A 20,227-nucleotide genomic window follows, 5' to 3' on the forward strand; every position below is an offset into this window, starting at 1 on the left:
TGGAAGGTTGCCAAAAAATAATTTTGCTAAAAAATATACGCACCTACCTTGGCTGTAAGGGGCGGGGGAAGTCCCAACTTGACTGCGCCCTTGCAAATGCCAATCAGTAGTATCAACCTATCAGTGGTATCAATAACTAGTAGGTATACCCCGGCCAAACATTAAGTAACGCCTTTCTAAAGAGAGAGGTTAATCCGCGCCCTGATTGGAGGTCATTTTGGCCCCCATGTGGGTTTTCTTGAAAAGCGAAAAACGGCGGCGCGCAGCGCCGCCAAATTTTTAGTACCTTACCGGGCATCAATTTGAAACCTTCGCACAAAATTTCAAGTCTTAGGTCACCTTAGGTCAGGAGTAATTGATGTCAAACTGTTCGAGCAAAAATGGGCAAAAAACATGAAATTCTTAAACGCTCACAAAAGCTACAGTTAACGAGCAATTCCAAAGTTCTTTGTGTGGTCGTGTATGTAGAGAAACGACGGCGCTACAAAACTGCAACCTCTACAACTACAAGGTGGGCAGTGATATCCGAACAAAAACTAATGAAGCACAAAACTTGAATTATTACTATTAGTATTAGTGAGCAGTGAAAGTTCCATTGGGAAAGCCGGCTGTGATGAGGTACTTTTTTTGCGCCCTGCTCTGCATGCAAAGCAGATGAACGTGAATGCTGCATAAAGAGAAAAGTCATTTATTACTCAAAGCTTTGATGCCTATGGGACAAAAATAACGTTGTTTTTCCTTCAATGATTCCGGTTTGGAGGATGGTTAAACACGGCCATTGTCATATTGGGACAAAAATTTTAGATGTCTGGCCTTGGCGTCGATGAAAAAGTGAAAATAATCGTGAATAAATGGGTCGTTTCTGAGAAAGAACACAGAATATAAAAGGGGGTCCAAAAGGGGGTCACCTTCTTTTTGCGTCAAAGGAGGGGCCATGGCCCATTGCCCCCCTCCCCCTGTATCCACCCTTGGTTCGGAGAGGTAATCCCGTCCCCCGCCGGTTTCTACGCCGACGCCTGTACCGATATGTCAGTGATTGCGAAAAGACGGAAGAGACAAGACAAGAGACGGTCCCACCGACTATCCGATCGGTATCGGGTCAAATCTGGAGTTCCTGCTGCACTGAACGTAAAATGGTTGGATGGAACCGAAAATTGAAAATTAATAATTATCTTAACGCCAGCAACGTTGATTGATGACGAGAATCTGATTAACGATGACTATAGAATCTGAATAGCGAATTGATTGAAAATGGGCTCCAAAATAAATTTGAAAGGGGGAAATTCCCCCTTCCCTCCCTAGCCGTTCAGACACGATTTGAAAGGGGGAGCGGAATTTTCGAAGGGGGGAAATTCCCCTCTTCCCCCCCTTTAAAAGTAACCCTGCCCAAGATTCCTATACATACAATGGCTATGGCATATGACAGATTCCTATACCTACATACAATGGCTATGATATGACATATGTATAATGGCTATGATAGCAACAGAGCTGAGAGCACGATTTTGAAAAGTGAAAACTACAATCGGCGACGGCTGCAAGTGCAGTCAAGTCACGCGTACCTAATGCTCGAGTAAATAGAAACAGCTATAGGTACTCATCTCTGCACCGATCCCTATCTGACGGAGGTGTATCGTGGTTGTTGATTTCATTGGCGATTCCTGTTCCCCGCTGCGTTCATTTAGAAATCGTAGTTCAAACAATAAAAAACAGCTTCAACTTGACCAAAAATTTCAAGTGGACGAGGTTCGAAGAACATCAATTCATACTTTGACAAGCGGACAGAGGCCAAATCCATCACTTACCCTTGTATTTCCAATTACCTCAAAACAAAACAAACACGTTGCATACTCGTACTGTGCCAGAAAACATCCACCACTTTTGTGACAAATATCCGTGGACCTAGCCATACCAGACCAGACGAGAGCAAGCACCACAACCTCGCTGAGTTTCAGCACTCCGCACACACGCGTCGCGCGTGCCCCAGCCATCGTGTGCCGAGACTCCTAACCGCAGACCAGAGTGTGTCCTCTCGAGACTGACGAGACTAGCTGTCCTTAGCACCCGTGACGTCACAGACGCGGCAGCCAATCAGCGTCTGGCAGCCGGGCACGCTCGGTTTACGACAGTTTTGCTCACTAAAGCACTTAATATTCTGTGGAGCACACACTATGCGCAATTGCACAGGTAGATTCGTCATGGGCCAGCACAAGTATAATGTGCGACAAACTGCTGGAAGAGCCTGTTTATGATACATGTTAAGTGGTAAACGTGTGAGCCATATGGATATATCGGAGGTCATACTAGTACATATTGGCTAAAATGGACTCTATTCTGGAGAGTGCTAAGCAAAGCACTAGCATAACAATTCTGGAGACTCTTCTGAGGACAACACTGTTTTAACAATGCAGTTACGAATTCATCGCAGGTGGTAGCACTCGGCAGATAACGCTTTTCATAGAGAATATAGGAAAAACTCTCAAACCGTAAACGCACGCCACCACGTAACAGCTTCTGAAGAGCACCATGCAGTGGGCGAGTTCATATAATTCATTTTTGACGCGGATCTCCGCGCTGAGAGATTCACAGACGACGCCCGTGTCGATGTGGCGCGACTCCGTAACACGTCGCAGCGTCCACACGAAGGCTGCGGTACGAGCACTACCTTCAGTCCCTTCAGAGTCCCTCCCGGCTCGACGTCACTGCTTTGGTAAAACACCCGCCCGACACCGCACCCCAAAATCACAACACCGGCGCACCCAACGCCGTCGGTTAACTACAAATCTACACCGCAGTGCATTAACAACAAACGACACTCTCAGTCCCATCAACAATAACCACCAGCCAGAGGTGTTTAATACTTCTGTCCAGGGCGGAGTCTATTCTCACGGGCTACCGACGTCCAGCCCTGCAGAGGCGCTCCAGCGACCTCCCACTCTCCCTGCACTGCACAGTTCACCGATCACTGCACTGCAGCAGCTCGGCTATCACAGAGCACTTCCCGGCAGCTGCGTATCACAGGAGCGCAGCGACCGGCCCACGCTGACACCGGGCGACGTCCTCCGTCTATCACAGTTAGCCTCGGAGACGGCAGGCCGGACAACAGACACATCTGCGCAGGATTTGTCTCCATCGGCGGCGAGTGAGGCGACTGCGTCTCGGACGGCGGCGGGCGGGGCGGGCGGCGGTGCCGGCGCTAGCTCCAGGTGAGGTCGTACTTGGTCCAGTCGGGTCGGGGGGCCAGGTATACCCGCCGGTCCTCGTACATGAAACTCACCACTCCCCGGTACCCGGTGCGTGGTACGCCCGACTGCAGAAGGACGAGAGAGGGTAAGGCGGTGAGACAATAAGGCGGAAAGGTTCGCGAGTCAACAAGTGGCAATGTGTTAGTCCAACGTAGCACTTCAAGACAGAATGGATTACCGCGAAGCTCAGCCTACATTTCCGTCACCAGATGGCAGCAGTAGTCAGCGCCTGCTCATATACTGCGCCGCAAGACACGCAACTCGCAAATGTGCGATCAGTCTGACCACTGACCCCACAAAGAGGCATGGAAAGATGAGATCGCATTTTTTTTTTAAATTATTTATTATGTTCAGAAGAAACAATGTGAAACATGCAACACATCAAAAAGATCCAGAATGCGATTCGACAGTTATTATGTAATTACAAAACTATGGCCAGGACACACTGTATGGTTTCCGCAGTACCGTGGCACAACCCCTCAAAATAGCCCAATCTCTGCAATCTGCAGTCAGCTGGTCTGTGAAATCCACCTACCTTCAGGTCGTCCATGAGTCCCAGCATCTTGGCGGTCCTCTTGAAGCCGTCCTTGGTGACGTACTGTATCCGGACGCAGTCCTTGTGGCCGATCTGGCGGGCCTTCAGCTCAGTGTAGGTAACCTCCTGACACGAGTACACGTGGTCGACGAACCACGGGTCGTAGTTCTCCTGTAGGCGCAATACGGGGGGGGGGGGAGGGTCAGTGGAGCCGCGAACAGAGAACAACCGTACGACACGGGAGAAATAGAGGGTGTCTGTTTTGTCGCGCGAATCACAAGGAACAGATGTGACATGAAGAAAGGAAGCTCTTAAGAAATGAATTACAACGCATTGTGTGTAACAGCCCGTATCCGTTTAAAAAAGCTTCAACACTAAAAGCGCTGGTGTCACTATCACATGTGCACATCGGACAGCAGATAAACGGCGTCCCGCGTCACAACTACTCACCCGTAGTAAATAACGCATGTCCATTTTGGTAAACGGTACTGGTCTATCGTTTAAATGGATAAACTTCAAATGCTTCTCGAAGAATAACCCACTGAAAATAAGAGAAGCAGCGATAAATGCAAATGCAGGAAAACAACACGAAACTGATCACTACAACACTGCATGAGCCACATGATAATTGCGGTTTATACAACCACTTAGAACCTAAACAGAAGCCACGACATTAATCACTAAGCAATTAGGTGATTGCTGGATGCAATATACGTCATCGAAAACCTTTTCTTTTGGCTTATTACTTACCACACCACAATTCGCACCCACCCCACTTCCGCCCACCACTATACCCAGTCCACCCAATCTCCGTCCAATCCGAACCCTCCCGTCCACCCGGCGACTCACTTGCTGACTCCCTTTTTGCCGAACGTTCTGGTGCGGGACACCTCTGGTCTGATGCAGGCCCTGTCCAGTCGCTGGGCCGGCTCCCTCATCCAGTCGTCCCAGTACCTAACGCATGACACAGAGAGGGAAATGAGCGTCTTACAGTCATAGTCGCATCAACGATTTAATCCTCAATATGGCATGAAAAAAAAAAACGCAGAACATACCAGAAAGTCGAAAGAGGCGTACGGAAAACTGGAGGAGTTAAATATGTTGAGAGCAAAGTAGCCAGAGGTAAGAATTGAAGATTTAATTTTCTCCAGCCCGGATGGGAAACATGTAACATGAATGAATATTGAATATGCCATCCGAGCTCAGGAAGCGAGCTCAATGCAAATGACTTTTTCCACCTTTCCGCCCCAAAGCCACTCAGACTCCCCAGCTACGTACGATTTGGGCCACTTGTCTCGCAGCTCGTGCCAGAGTTTATCGGTGATCATCCAGCCGAGTCCCGGGAAAAAGTCGCTGCGGTACAGCAGCTCCGCAGCCGAGGCGTTGATCCGCGACAGTTTACCTGGCGGAGAATGCACACAAGAGTCATATATGACGGCAAGGTCAGCTGCTGGTAGAGAAACACGACGCCCGGACGGCAGGAGATTAACAATACAGGTGTTTGCATCCGTCAGAAATAAACGCTGTTCTGAACGGATGTCACGTTGTTATGAACCTAGATAGGTTCGTAACATTTTAGTTGTCTCGACTGCATGACATACATGTCTCATTTTTGCTAATTCATATCTCATTTGTCATTTATCTCATTTATTCTATGGTCCATACCAATCGAAGGCGCAGACACGTCAGTGCCTGCGCCCCCAGGAACTCACCGTTATCATTCCAGGCGGAGACACACCACAGAGTCGGGTCGTCCCGCAGCAGCGGGTACGTGCTGGTGAAGTAGTCGAAGATGTCGGGCGCGATGTCCAGGTCATCCTCCAGGATCAGCACCGTCGAGTGGTTGAACGTATCGAACGCCTGGCTCAGCGCCCAGCGGTAGTGACGCGCGATCTTGAAGTAGCCCTTGAACTTCTTCTCTTTGGCCGGCAGAACTATGTCGCTCTGGTCTGGTTGCTGTGGGAAAAGGGGGTGAGCGGTCAAGATAGGGCGAATGGGCGAAATATTGGGCCTGCCCGACTTTAAATAAGCTTGGGTACTCAATGAGTTACCAATCAATCATTAATCTATGTTGTCAGAATACAAGATTTCAATCTTACACAGCTAGTCAAAAGTTTGATCTAAGATTAGCCCAGCCCTGTAGATCCTGAAGCCGAGCCCGCCGCCGCCCCCTGCAACTAACCTGGATGTGTTTGACGGCGCTGCCGTACCCGGCTATGACCTCGGCGGTGGGTCGGTCGCCGCAGTCCTGGGACACGATCACCGGGAAGCGCGCCGGATCGGGTCGGTAGCGTAACACCTGGTCCAGGTGGCGCGACACCGTCACTCGGTTACACGCGAACACCAGGACGGCGATCACCGGCGCGGCGACCGTGGCGCCGCCGCCGGCGGCCGGCGCAACTAAGCCGGCCGGCGCTGCAGCGGCTACTGCTGAGGGAGGGGGACGGGGTTAGAGGGAAGAGGCCGCGGTGGTTGGTGAGTGAGGGAAAAGATAATCAAATGCAGAGGGAAATGGTGAAATTGTGCTGTATATGCTGATTTAATATGTTATGAATGATGAGCAGAATAATCACATTTTAACATAGAAGCGTAAAAAGAATAGTCTTTTCAACGTAATTCTGCAAGCATCAGTAATTGTAGTCCATATTAGGTCATGTTGAAATGTCGATTATTTGAAGCTAACGTTTAGCAATTTCATCCCGCATCACTCGCCATCGCAAGGCTACGCCAGTCTGCAAACATGATGTCTTAGTGAACGTGATCCGTCTTTGCTGCTTTGTATGTTGTTTACTGATAAATAGGTAGTCAGGCAGCGTGCCCGATTACGCCGGTCCCGGTTGTGTCATCATAGAAACACACACAACGGAAGCGTACACAGAGGTAATACGCCAATATGCGCTATAGACGAAACGACATGCATCACAAAATTATACGACATGCACTGTTGGGTGAATGCGGCCCACACAACGGCGTTAATACTGCACCATTAACGACGCCACAAACAAGTTATTACTGGCCGCTCATAAAACCTAGATTGTTTCACGGTGAATACAACGTCCCGGACAACATAGTCATGTTCATGAATATATCAGAGCACACCAGAACACACAGGTTGGAGCACCATGGGACCCAGCGGGATCCTGCAGGACTCGGCGGGGCGCCGGGAGGGCCTCAGCATGTCTCAGGGTGACTGAGAGCAGGGGCGGGGTCGTTTCGCGACACCTGTTCGGTCCGCGGTCACAGGTGGCGGTCGGCCGCGGGGGATGGTCGGCGGTCGGCGGGCTCCACTTCTGTGTGTGCCACTGAGGGCGGGAGGGGCAGGAGGGGAGGGACTGAGGGTGTAGGGTAGGGAATAGGGATGGGCCAGCTGGGAGTAGTGCTACCATCAGGCGCCACTGCGGTATGGCGGTGGCTGGGAAGGGCCGATAGTCACCAGAGCGGCGAACACAGACAGCTGTGGAAGTGGCCAACCCTGTAGCGGAGAAACTGACGGTCGGGGACTATCTGACTAAAGCCGCTGCCCAACGGCAGCATGGTAATGAACGATAAAAACGAAAACGATTTACGAATAACGATAACACAACCTACAGACAAGTATGTAGGCGATTGCCATTTGATATATAAATTTACCAACAGGATATTGGTTTCGGGTCGACAAAAATCATAATCATCCGTTACGTCCCACGCATGCATGTGATCACAAGTTTATAGCATCAAATTCAGCTCAACATTGCAGGATAGCCAACACCCACGGAACTTTCCCTAGTCCCACTGTGTTCGATACTCATAGGTAGCAGTGATGTTTTACTTTCAACGAGGCAGTGACAACATTGTCACGACTTTTTAAAATAAAATTAGTAGTGTAGTTGTGTTGTGTTCCAAAACTTAAATGTTATAGTCAAAATTCATTGCATAAATGAAAATCCTTGTTAACACATATCGCAGACAATTTATGACGTCACTGTGACGTCATTTATTCGTAAACTGACGGGAAAATGAGGTGTGACAACAAAACATTTAACTTTATTTACAGGATACGCTCATTGACGGGTTTAAAATGCATTGATCATGCTCAGAAAATATCTCCCCGTTGCAAAAAGTAAAAATCGTCTGGATGGAGGTACCATTTTGGCCTACAGGGGGCGAAATTCGCGGAGTGTGCGTTTTTACCCCAAATAGTTTTTGTGCAATAACTTTTGATACAATGCTTGCATTTCGTCCATTTTACCATCGTTGTGATTCTCTCACCGAGACGCATCGAATAGTATGCAAATTGGCTTCGATTGGTTAATATTATATTTTACCGCAGTTCATGAGCTCAGGTCGATTATCACGCTAGTGAAGGTTATGACCTGACTGGAAATGGTCATGTACTCTACCAATCGCTTTGGATTATCAAGATAATCACATGGAAAATGCTTTAATTGTTCTTATGTGGTTTGATCAAAAGCTATAGCTGAAAAATTGCTGATGACGTTTTCAGGACGTCACATGACAAAATTCAAAGGTAGGTATAGAAGTCGTTCATAAATGTATTGGCGCCGCAAAGCATTCGTAAGGAATGAGTATGCTTGCGAGATTTTAGAATTAGATGTGTGCTTAACAAGCGTAGTTTTAGTTTATTTGTATTTTTCTCTTCTGTAAATATACACACACACACACGCACAGGGGAACACACATAATGTAGCACGGCTATTATCAGGAGGCGTTCGGCTGCCAGCCGCCGGCACGGCGACTCTGCACCCTGGCCGGTGGCCTTCGCCCAGGACGTCTGCCTCGTCCATCCAGCGGACGCGTCTCGTCGTAATGATACAATATGTTCCGTCCCATTCTGTACAGTGTACAGTACACGGCATACGCACATAGCTAGTATCCCGAGTGCTTGGCACCGCCGTTAAGTTGTACGACGCCAACCAGCCGGTACATAGGTACGTGAAGTCGCCGGCCAGGTTGACGGAGCAGGGCGACTGGTTGTTCTGTTGTTGTTGTTCTTTACCCTGGGACCTCCTTACGGAGGACCATCGCCGAGAGGCTCCCTATGACGAAGGTAGCCGGCCTCCAAGGCAGCCACCAGGTCGGCGTCCCGCAGCCGCGACGGGTCGACGTGAATGCTGCCAGTTAGCCGCAGGCGGGCGCCAGCGAGGGCCGGGCAGCGGAGCAACACGTGCTCCGGCACGTCCGCCTCTTCCCGGCACACGGCGCAGAGCGCCGTGGGGCGCAGAGCGCCGTGGGGCGCAGAGCGCCGTGGGGCATCGCTTATCGGGGCACTGCAGGCATGCCACGGAGGGGTGGCGGCCGATCCGGTGCAGGTATTGGAGCGAGCGGCCCCAGTGGCCCGCCCTCAACTGGTGCACCGAGATGGCGGCCTCTCGATCCTCTTCGGGGATAGGGAGCGGCAGGGTGCTCCCGAAGATAGACTTAAAAAAGGAATCGGGCCAGTTTTCGCGCCACTGACGTGTGGCCGTCCGATAAACTGCCCGTGTCAGGGACCGAGCGTCCGAGGGCACGGCGTCCTGGGGCAGGGTAGCCGCTTGCTTGGCCAGGGCGTCAGCGCACTCGTTCTCCGCCAGCCCGCAGTGAGCAGGGGCCCACTGCAGAGTCACCTGCCGGCGCTCGGCAATGTCCAGCAGCGTCCTCCAGATCGCCGCGCCGATAGTGGTGGTCTGGGCGGCCGCTCCCGCGCTGAGGAGGCTCAGGGCGGCTCGCGAGTCAAAGCACGCCACCAGCGGGGCAGGGGACGGCTCATCCCGAACCCGCTCCAGCGCCGCCCTCAGGGCGAACAGCTCTGCGTGGGTGCTGGAGCAGAGGTTAGCACTCGCATAGCAGGTGCGCGACCGTGTCCTCTTCGCCGCACTGTCCGCAGAGAGAGCTGGTGGCCAGGTCAATCCTGAAGAGTGTGGCCCGGACCAGGGGTGAGCAGCCGCTGCGGATCTGCGAGACAGTGGTCTGTCCCCATCGGTCGAGGTCGTCGTGGCCAGGGGTGTTCTCCAGATGTGGGTGGTGCTTGGAGCGATCGAGGGTGAGCAGGCCGGTTCAGTGTCTGATGGCGATGCGCGCACAGGCCAGGTCAACTGAGATCCGACGCTGTCACCGCGATGTTTGCTAGGCGCTCCGCTTCTTCATTACCCTCGACCCCGCGTGGCCCGGGATCCACTGGAGACTGATAGCTCTGCCCCCGGCCGCGGCAGAGTGCAGGAGAGCCCAGATGCCGTGTCAGGGCCGATTCCTGCGCTGCCGGGCATCGGCTGAGCACTTGGAGGCCGGACAGGGAGTCCGAGCAGAGCAGGACAGACCGAATGGCAGCGAGGGATGGCTCCGGCTGTCCCAGGAAACATTTTAACGCCTCCGCCATCGCCGCTAGCTCCGCCTGCATGCTGCTGCATACGACTTCTGCCGGTACGGTGCATTCGATCTTGCGCCCCTCACGGTGCAGTTCGAGGAGGGCTACTCCGCCGCCTTTCTTGGTACCGTCTAGGGCAGAGCCATCAGACCAGTTTGTGAGGTCTGGATTTGGGTAAACGGCCAGGGCCTCCAGGGTTGCAGCTTTCCGTAATTCTGGTGGGTCAGTCCTCTTGGTAGGTTTCGGAAGCTTCAAGCCGAAGTGGACGTTGGTGTTGTACTGCTTCCACGGCGGTTCTCCCTGGTGCAGTGTTAGTGGGGCTACGGGCACTCCACCCAGTCCAGCTTCCTCGCACACCCACTTCCCCACTCGTCGGAAACAGGGTCGATGCTGGAGGACAGCAATGTCCTCATCTGGCGGCGACGGCGCCGGCACTCCCACCTCCTGGGCTTCCTGTTTCTTCCGCATCCAATGGAGGTGGGCTCTGTACTGCAGTCTAGGTGGCGGTGTCTTATCAATGAGCTTCCGAGCGGGATCGTCCGGAGGGAGTCGCGTCAGGCGTCCATACTCCCGGCCTGCCAGCTCCTTGGCCCGTACTGCCAGCTCCGGCTCTCCCTTCTCCTGCAGCCGCATGCTGGTACCATTCAATCTCTTTTGGACTCAGACGGGCGAGTCGGGAGAGCTCCATATTCAGCTCGTCGTGCCAGTCATCATCAATCTGCAGCTCTGTCTGCAACGGTTCCATGTGTGCACCAAGAGCATCTGATAGTGTCGAGCCGCATGCATGTTGAAGGTGTCGCCAAGCTTCAACTTTTTAGGGTAATCACGAATCCATGCTCCTTTGATACGAATGAATTTTCACTTGCAATATAGTCCCAAGAAAATACACTTCACGCAAAACAGGTTTACGAGGAGGCATTCGGTTGTCAGATCAATTTTGTAGGTACTGTTTTGTTCCTGCATCGTCTATCGTGTGGTCTCGCTTCGATCTTAGATTGTTTTCCTCAAATATCCAAGATATTTCACTTTCTTACAAAGGTGATTTTTGCCCTTTTTGATAAACCACAGCTGTTTATTTTCTTTCCCAGTCTTCATGACACGCACAATTCTGGATCATTTTTTATCGCTTGCCAAACGCGCGCAACGACTAGGCTGAACCCACGCTGACTTTCCGTTATTCATAGGAATTGATATTTACTTGAAATAAATAAAAAAATATACAATTTGAACTATAAATGAGACCAAAGGAACGATATTTAGTCAATTCAACGCCAACAGCATTTTTATTTAAATGCCGTCGCAGCGCCAGAACACGGTAAAAATGAGATAAAAATATCATGTTTCAGCCCCCGTTCACGAGCCTCAGAATTCCTTTACCGTGACGTCACGTGGGCGGCAAAAATCCCTTCACCCCATAACGATCCATACAAATGAGGCCGAGTTTTGAGCTGGGCTGACGCCCAAGTTGAGGGCTAAAATATTATAAAAAGCATACCATTTGACTCAGTAAGGCTTGATTTTTCCAAAACCGGGCCTCAATAGGTCGAATTCGAATGAACCAAGCATTAATTTTGCCTTTTAGATGAGGCCTGCAAATTTCGATGAAGTTTTTTCTCGTGAAGGAAAAAAATAGTGCTACCAAATGCGTCTTGCGCCGCTTTTGCAAAAGTTAGATACTAACGCCATTTTCTATCAATAATATGCAAATTTATTATGCTTTTGGCCAAATCGAATGGCAAACATTCACTTAACAATAGCAAGACTTCTATGAGGTGCATTGTTTTGGCGAGTGATCTATAGTATGCTTCAAAAATACCACTGGAACTTGGTATGCCTCATACTGCACTACCAAAGGAACTGAAGACTCGTATCTGAGCCACTTTGAATACAAGATAATGGGCCGAAGTGTGAAAAAGGCTGTGTTATGCCTTTCAAGAGAAGAAAACATGCCAGTATTGGTCTTTTTAGCACAAATATTTATTTCTAGTGAATATTGATAATGTGTAAAATCATAAAATGTTGAAGTTCACTTGATACGAGAACAATCAACAGATCACCAAAGCAAGGGACCTGGTTGACTGGTCTTGTTGAGTCCATTTTTTACATTTCTCTCATCCAATAAGTACCTAGTTAATTAAGTAGAGTATTGTCTACTATTATAATTTGTGGTTAATACTAGAGATGTCATTGGGATACCAACTTTTTGGTATACCGATACCAAACCGATACCAACTTGGTATTTGGTATTTCAATCCTAATGTGTTTGGTATTTTGTTGGTATTATGAACCCTTACTAATGTATAACAGGCTAAGAAATTTGTAAAAAAAATTGGTATTTTCTTCATCTTTCAAAGTTGGTTCGGTTTCGGTATTTCCCCACGGTTTTGGTTGGTATTTGGTTTGGTATCGGTATTCCGATTTTCTGTAATTGACATCACTAGTTAATACCTTAACATAGAACATTGTGAGCAACTGTTGTGCTGCCGCAAGGCGCAAATGAGCAAGCACAAGTGCTACAGTGACATGAATCATTATGAATGTATTTCCAAGGTGGCATGTACAATAAATGTTACAAGGGTGGAGTATGTTCTTTTATGAAATGGAAATCATTTAGAGATACAAAACATCACATGATTCAGAAGAATATTGGTGAGCTGATGATATTTAATGTTCGTACTTTAATAGCACCCATAAAAATCATTTTCATTTTGTTGAGCAGTGCTCTTGAGATAATGGTGACCGGGACGGGTCAAGTAATTGAGTTGAAGAACTATGCTGAAATATGAATACAACACTAAACATTTTCAGCACAAAAAACCATCACCTTCTTCGTCCACTCCAAACATCTATTTTTGAATGCATATTGCACACTCAGGAAACCTTAATGTAAGGCTGAAGCTGAACTGCACGTTCATTAGCTACATTAGACTGTGCCCATGCTGCCCACAGTTCCTTACATAAGAAGACCAGTGAGTTTGAAGTTCTAACTTCTAAATCATTAAAGTCACTTAGAAACATGGTCTGGCACATTTTGCACAGCTATTTCAATTTCATATAATCCAGCGAAAGATATATTGAACGTCATATGGAAACCATGAATAATGAATGTGTACTGGAGCAGCCAATCTGCATATATGGTAACTTAGACAAGATCTTGTTGGTGTGGGCTTATTCGGCTGGTGCGGATTTGGCATGGTGCGGAGCGGATTTGGCTAATGGCTTGGTGCAGTGTGGATTTAGTGTGGTGGGTAGGTTAAGGTGGTAGGTTTTAGGTTGTAGGTTTAAGATTGTAGGTTGAAGGTAGGGTTAGGCCAGGTTTGGTTAGGTTTGGTTTGGTTTGACTTGATTAGCAGGCATCTCTGGGTAGAGCGCCTCTTCCTGGTTGGAAAAACAAGTGTGGGGCTTGCTTAACGACTACCACATTTTTTCTAATGCATGATTTTACTAGATTTTACAATTTGAAACATGTCAAAAACTGTTAAAGAGGCAATTGGTGTACATTGCTCAGACCATCACTTTGTCAATATAGCCAATGCAGCATTGTTATGAGGGCTAATTATTGCATATCTGATGGCCATGCTCAACCCAAAATGTAAAAATATTCATAGCTGAATAAAAATTTAATCACTCATCAGCATTTCAATTTCATTGTGCGATACAAACCAACCTCTGATGAACAGACACTATAAGGGAAAATAATGACAGAAAACCTGGTGATATTATAAGCGATCTGATAAATAAAGCTAGAGTCGTCTGAATCCTCAATAGTCCGATCTAAAATCGCAAATTTGCCCATTATCACTACCTATTTTACAGAGGTGGGCATCGCTACCGAAAATTGGAAACCGCTACCGCTACCTTCCGCAACCTGAGGTACCCAAAGCGCAATCGCAACTCCGAAACTATTTTGCAGATAGTAAAACCGCAACTCGCAACTCCGCAACTCCGCAACTCCGCTACCAACCTCTATTAGGACATTAGGTTCCTATGTTTTATCAGTTTTAGTCCTGAAGCGCAGTGTTATGTCTGACAGGTACCTTTGGACAGGTACCTTTGTACTACCTTTGGTTGACCTCTGTTGGTGACCTGACTGTTGGTGACCTCTGATGACGTCACGTGACCTCTAATGCTCAATGCGCAGGTCATTGCGACACCAGTCGACTTAACCCTCGCCCGTATTGGTGTTTTTCCAGCCGCGAACGTATAAGGGGGGGGGGGGGGTGGTGGTCCGTTGGACCCCCTTGCCGTTTCGCCCCTGATCGAGCTAGAGCTTCGCGGAAAAAACGAGCGTGTTGCCCGTGACGAGAGGAAGCCGATGATACCCAATTTTAAGGTCCTAGGTCATCGGTTGACCTTCCAGGTCAGCTCAATGACCCAAAAGTCGGGAAAATCGGGCCCTGTTAGAAAGTTGTAAAGCGTGGCTGCTATGGGGTTTTTCGGGGTGCTGCTCACGAATATCATGTTAGTTTTGATCACAGATGATGTTTCATGCATTTAGGCCAGGTCGGGTCAGGTCAGGTCAGGTCAACCAGTAAGGGTATTCGTAGTAGGTGGCAACCGCCTCAGACAGCTTCGTAACATGTTACGAAGGCACCAAAACTACTTCGTAAATGTTCATATGGTTGCTAAATTCGAATTCAGCTCCAAAAACTGGCCTAGAAACATGTAAAACTCGAAAAAGTGAGCCGAGGTCATCAAAGGTCAGTGACCTGACCTGACCTTCCGGTGACCTTGACACCCACCCTTATGCATGGGAGCAACATCATATCCCATGTTTGAACGCTTAAAACCACGAAAAGACTGCAAACGCGCGGCTAATGCGAGCCGACATGCACCGAATCGCGATTCCGGCCAAACATGGTCTCGAAAAGTAGGTCACAGGTCAAAGGTCATTAGGGTCAGGGTCATGAAAATTTCAGGGTAGGTGTAAAATTGATTAACGCGAGGGTACGGAAAGTTTCGTCCGCGATCGGCCGCTTTTTACGCGAGTTATTCGCGAAAAACGGAGGGGGGTCCGTTCGACCCCCCCCCCCTATACGGGCGAGGGTTAACCCTCGCATGTGTGCGGCGTTTGCCAGCTTCTAATGTGTAGGGTGGGGGGGGATCGGTTGGACCCCCCCCCCCTTGCCGTTTGGCCCCTGATCGAGCTAGAGCTTCGCGGAAAAAACGAGCGTGTTGCCCGTGACGAGAGGAAGCCGATGATACCCAATTTTAAGGTCCTAGGTCATTGGTTGACCTTCCAGGCCAGGTCATTGACCCAAAAGTCGGGAACATTGGACCTGCTAGAACTTCGTAAAGTGAAGCTGTTATGTTTTTTCGGGGCGCTGATCTACCGGCTATCCAGTAGTGTCAACCACCACTGAAAGATTGTAACATGTTACGAAGGCACTAAAACTACTTTGCTAACGTTCAAACGGTTATTAAATTCCAAATCAGCTTCAAAAACTAGCCTGGAAACACGTGCAGTGTGCAGTGCAGTGCAAAGGGTGCAGTGGCGCCCCCACCGGCGGTGGCGGCCCCGGTAGCGGTTGCGCTTTAGAATTTTTCGCTTCCGCAACTCGCAACTCCGCACCTTTTTTGGGCTCGGTAGCCGATCCGTAACTCCGCTACCAAGAGGGTAGTCCGCAAGTTGCGGAGTTGCGGAGTTGCGGAAATGCTCAGCTCTTGCGCAATGCCCAGCTCTGCTATTTTAAAGCAAAATCCACAAACAATACCCTATATACGGCCTATACGGCCTTAAACAATAACTTGCATTATAAATGTCTCACGCAAGTCATTTATGTATTTGCAAACGGCTACCAAATCGCTACCATATTATGTGACGTCACCTGGGCGGCAAAAATTCTTTAGTGAACTAACCTTATAAGTAAAGTAATCTTGATCATGTTTCACGTGATTTATCAATATGCTGTACTACTTCATCCAGTTTGACCAAATCTGTCAGGTGGTGACTTGGGCTGTCACGTTCTCAACGTGACTCACATGTACCTCTGCGAAAACGATTTTAGCATGATCCGACTCAGAATTGTTATAGATCATGTTTGATTATTTTCCCTTCTCTGATTTGCATACGACGGGAATAAAGTTAAATGCTTTAACCCGGCAGTTGCTGGGGTATTTCGCCACCCACCGTTTGCTGGGGGGGGCGTTAAACGCCCCCAGCCGATAACTCGAGAACCAATAGGCGCAGCGAAACGCACGAGGCGGCAAACGAAAGAGCGCGACGAGACGCTTCAGATGAGTACTTAAAAGTTGAATTTTGAGGTCACAGGTCGGGTCAAGGTCAGGTCAAACACCTGAAATCGGGCTTTCAGTAGCATGGACTTCAGGACTTCCCAATGGGCACCTCTCGTCATAAACTCTGTCAAAACGGTGCACAATCCATCATATAAGGCCTAAAAGAGTGTCAGCTCCATGTAGGGGTCAGTCAAGCATAGGTTAGGGTCAAGGTCAGGTCAACCGGGCAGGCACATATACCCGAAAATCAAAACTGATATTCGCAGCCTGTGACACATGTTTTATAGGTAATTTGAGGCGTAGAACACGATGGTGACATTCATTTTATCATATCTGTACGTGTTTGGCTCAAAAAGTTCAATTTAAGAAATGCATGTATCATGGTCGTGAAGAATTCACGAAAAATTGCCAAGATTCAGTTCAAGATTATGGAAAATGCGGAACGATAATCAATAATCGAAGATAGCCATTTGATTGATCATGGTATTTGCAGTCTAATGGCGTTTACGGCATGTCTGTATGTCTATTCTGTGATTTTATATAATTTTTTGAACTTATGCCGTTTTTGGTCGAAAACTCAGAAATCATGACGTCACTAAAACCTCGATATCTCAAAAATTTTCCGACCGATTTTTTTGAAACTTTGTCACAATAAACTTCAATCAATTCCCTACAGGTACCCAAAATTTGGCGCGCCTGCGGCGCGCCGTTTTTATGCTATGGCCCGGCGAAAAAAGTGGGGGCGTTTAACGCCCCCCCCCAGCAACTCGCGGGTTAAGGACAAGACGACTTTTTCAACTCATTTATAGGTAAATGACGTCACGGTGACGTCATCGGCTGCCCGAACATTGCAAAACTTCAGCTTCCAATTACGCCATGTGTTTTTAGCACAGGGACAAAATCTCAAAACAATATCTCAAATATCAACAACGTTACACTGCAATTCATTAAAAAGGTACCATTCTCCAAAAAAGATGAACCACGCAGTTGCACGTGCTCTGGAAGTGGTGCAACATTAGTTAGAGGTGCGCACCGGTCAGATTCGGGTTCAGCGGTCATTTTTGCCCCAGAAACCACCCTTTGCTAAGCTCTACCCAATTTTGCGTTATTCGGCCCAAAATTGGGCCTCCTTCCCCTGACTATATGTTTAATAGCACACCGCTGCGGCAATTAAGAATGAAACGTATAGGATCACCACGAACTAGAAATAATTCATTTCACTGCCGAGCCTCAAGAAATATTTGGTCGATGGTCATCATTAAAATTTCAGGACGTCATAAACGTACATCGTCGAGGCAGTCGGGCATAATCAAGCATTAACGGGACGTTGAATCGTGATTAGCGGGCCGAGGTGACACGACGCGACACTGAGCCAGTGGGGTCCAGGGAAGGGGGAAGGGGAGGGGGGGGGGGCGATAACGAGAAGGGTGGAGAAGAACAAACAGAACCGCGGCGGCCCGCCGTGGTCGGCCGATAACACGCGCAGTGTGAGCCGAGCCGCGGTGCACGAGGGGTGCGCGGAGTGTTTCTCGCGCGGCGCGCGCGACGAACGCGATATAAGTGCTCGGTTTGGTGTACGGAATAACAGGACAACATCAACGGAGCGACAGGAGACGGACGCAGGATGACAGGTGGGCGAGCGATAGGCTGCGAGGGGGGGGGGAAGAATCTAGGTAGAACGGCCACGAGGAGACGGGATAGGGGGGGGGGGGGGTGGGACCGTTCGACGGGCGCTATAGAAGTGGGCGTGACGGAGAGGGGCGGTTATCTAGCTGACCACGACACCGTGCGCATAGAGAGGCCAGCATCTGTGGTCCCCGTCGTGCCATGGCCACGGCCGACGGGTGGGACCTGATCCGTATATGCCGTGTGCACAGAAGGACCTGGCAACTGTGGTCCCCGTCGTGTCATGGCCACGGCCGACGGGTGTGACCTGATCCGTACATGCCGTGTGAACAAGATGACCTGGCAATTATGGTCCCCGTCGTGTCATGGCCACGGCCGACGGGTGTGACCTGATCCGTATATGCCGTGTGCACAGGAGGACCTGGCAACTGTGGTCCCCGTCGTGTCATGGCCACGGCCGACGGGTGTGACCTGATCCGTACATGCCGTGTGAATAGGATGACCTGGCAACTGTGGTCCCCGTCGTGTCATGGCCACGGCCGACGGGTGTGACCTGATCCGTACATGCCGTGTGAACAGGAGGACCTGGCAACTGTGGTCCCCGTCGTGTCATGGCCACGGCCGACGGGTGTGACCTGCTCCGTATAAGCCGTGTGCACAGGAGGACCTGGCACTCTGTGGTCCCCGTCGTGTCATGGCCACGGCCGACGGGTGTGACCTGATCCGTACATGCCGTGTGAACAGGAGGACCTGGCAACTGTGGTCCCCGTCGTGTCATGGCCACGGCCGACGGGTGTGACCTAATCCGTACATGCCGTGTGCACAGGAGGACCTGGCAACTGTGGTCCCCGTCGTGTCATGGCCACGGCCGACGGGTGTGACCTGATCCGTACATGCCGTGTGAACAGGAGGACCTGGCAACTGTGGTCCCCGTCGTGTCATGGCCACGGCCGACGGGTGTGACCTGATCCGTATATGCCGTGTGCACAGGAGGACCTGGCAACTGTGGTCCCCGTCGTGTCATGGCCACGGCCGACGGGTGTGACCTGATCCGTACATGCCGTGCGAACAGGATGATCTGGCAACTGTGGTCCCCGTCGTGCCATGGCCACGGCCGACGGGTGTGACCTGATCCGTATATGCCGTGTGCACAGGAGGACCTGGCAACTGTGGTCCCCGTCGTGTCATGGCCACGGCCGACGGGTGTGACCTGATCCGTACATGCCGTGTGAACAGGATGACCTGGCAACTGTGGTCCCAGTCGTGTCATGGCCACGGCCGACGGGTGTGACCTGATCCGTACATGCCGTGTGAACAGGATGACCTGGCAACTGTGGTCCCCGCCGTGTCATGGCCACGGCCGACGGGTGTGACCTGATCCGTATATGCCGTGTGCACAGGAGGACCTGGCAACTGTGGTCCCCGTCGTGTCATGGCCACGGCCGACGGGTGTGACCTGATCCGTACATGCCGTGTGAATAGGATGACCTGGCAGCTGTGGTCCCCGTCGTGTCATGGCCACGGCCGACGGGTGTGACCTGATCCGTACATTCCGTGTGAACAGGATGACCTGGCAAATGTGGTCCCCGTCGTGCCATGGCCCCGGCCGACGGGTGTGACCTGATCCGTATATGCCGTGTGCACAGGAGGACCTGGCAACTGTGGTACCCGTCGTGTCATGGCCACGGCCGACGGGTGTGACCTGATCCGTACATGCCGTGTGACCAGGAGGACCTGGCAACTGTGGTCCCCGTCGAGCCATATCTGGCCCGACGACGGGTATGACCTGACACGTGACGTAACTCGCGAGTTCTACCCGGCAGGTAATGGTGCGAACTGATCCAGAACAGGCGGGCACGTGTAGGAGAGGGGCGGGTATCTAGTGGCCTCCATCGGGGCGCGGCGGCATTGGGTGAGACGGCAATTTAGTGGTGTCAATCGTAGCTTGAATCTGTGGAATTCCGATTTTGTCCAAATGTCCAATTCGGAATTCGGTTAGACAATGACGCAGGCTTTGGACAACTTTGGACAATCATTGCTACACCTCAGCATTTTTATAAAGCAATCGTGGTTAACACTGATTGGCGAATAGAAAATTCAGCCTTTGAGATGATTAACACATTAAAGCTGCTACAAATACATTAAAAAAAAAATAGATAACAGTGTTAAGTGTAAACTATTGCGTAGGTTTCGGACATCTTTGGACAAATGGCTGGCTTAAACATTTTGGACGGAAATCGACGT

General features: G+C 50.0%; 1 protein-coding gene across 5 annotated transcripts in view; it reads right to left on the minus strand.

Moving 5' to 3' along the window:
* Positions 1–1,867: 1,867 nt before the first annotated feature.
* The window catches only part of LOC122384111 (alpha-1,3-mannosyl-glycoprotein 2-beta-N-acetylglucosaminyltransferase-like), a 32,064-nt gene continuing 13,704 nt past the window's right edge, over positions 1,868–20,227 (minus strand). For 3 of the 5 annotated variants that reach the window (XM_043371139.1, XM_043371136.1, XM_043371137.1), the window contains exons 4-10: positions 5,963–6,210; positions 5,493–5,736; positions 5,059–5,182; positions 4,630–4,734; positions 4,231–4,321; positions 3,781–3,951; positions 1,868–3,310 (exon numbers count right to left, since the gene is read on the minus strand). In XM_043371139.1, coding sequence (XP_043227074.1) covers positions 3,197–3,310; positions 3,781–3,951; positions 4,231–4,321; positions 4,630–4,734; positions 5,059–5,182; positions 5,493–5,736; positions 5,963–6,210 — 1,097 coding nt within the window. In that variant the 3' untranslated portion in view covers positions 1,868–3,196. The remainder of the gene's footprint in view (positions 3,311–3,780; positions 3,952–4,230; positions 4,322–4,629; positions 4,735–5,058; positions 5,183–5,492; positions 5,737–5,962; positions 6,211–20,227) is intronic. The other 2 variants (XM_043371140.1, XM_043371138.1) reach the window with 1 other exon arrangement.

Source organism: Amphibalanus amphitrite, unplaced genomic scaffold, assembly GCF_019059575.1.
Source record: "Amphibalanus amphitrite isolate SeventyFive unplaced genomic scaffold, NRLGWU_Aamphi_draft 000181F_arrow, whole genome shotgun sequence".
Lineage (NCBI taxonomy): Eukaryota > Metazoa > Arthropoda > Thecostraca > Balanomorpha > Balanidae > Amphibalanus > Amphibalanus amphitrite.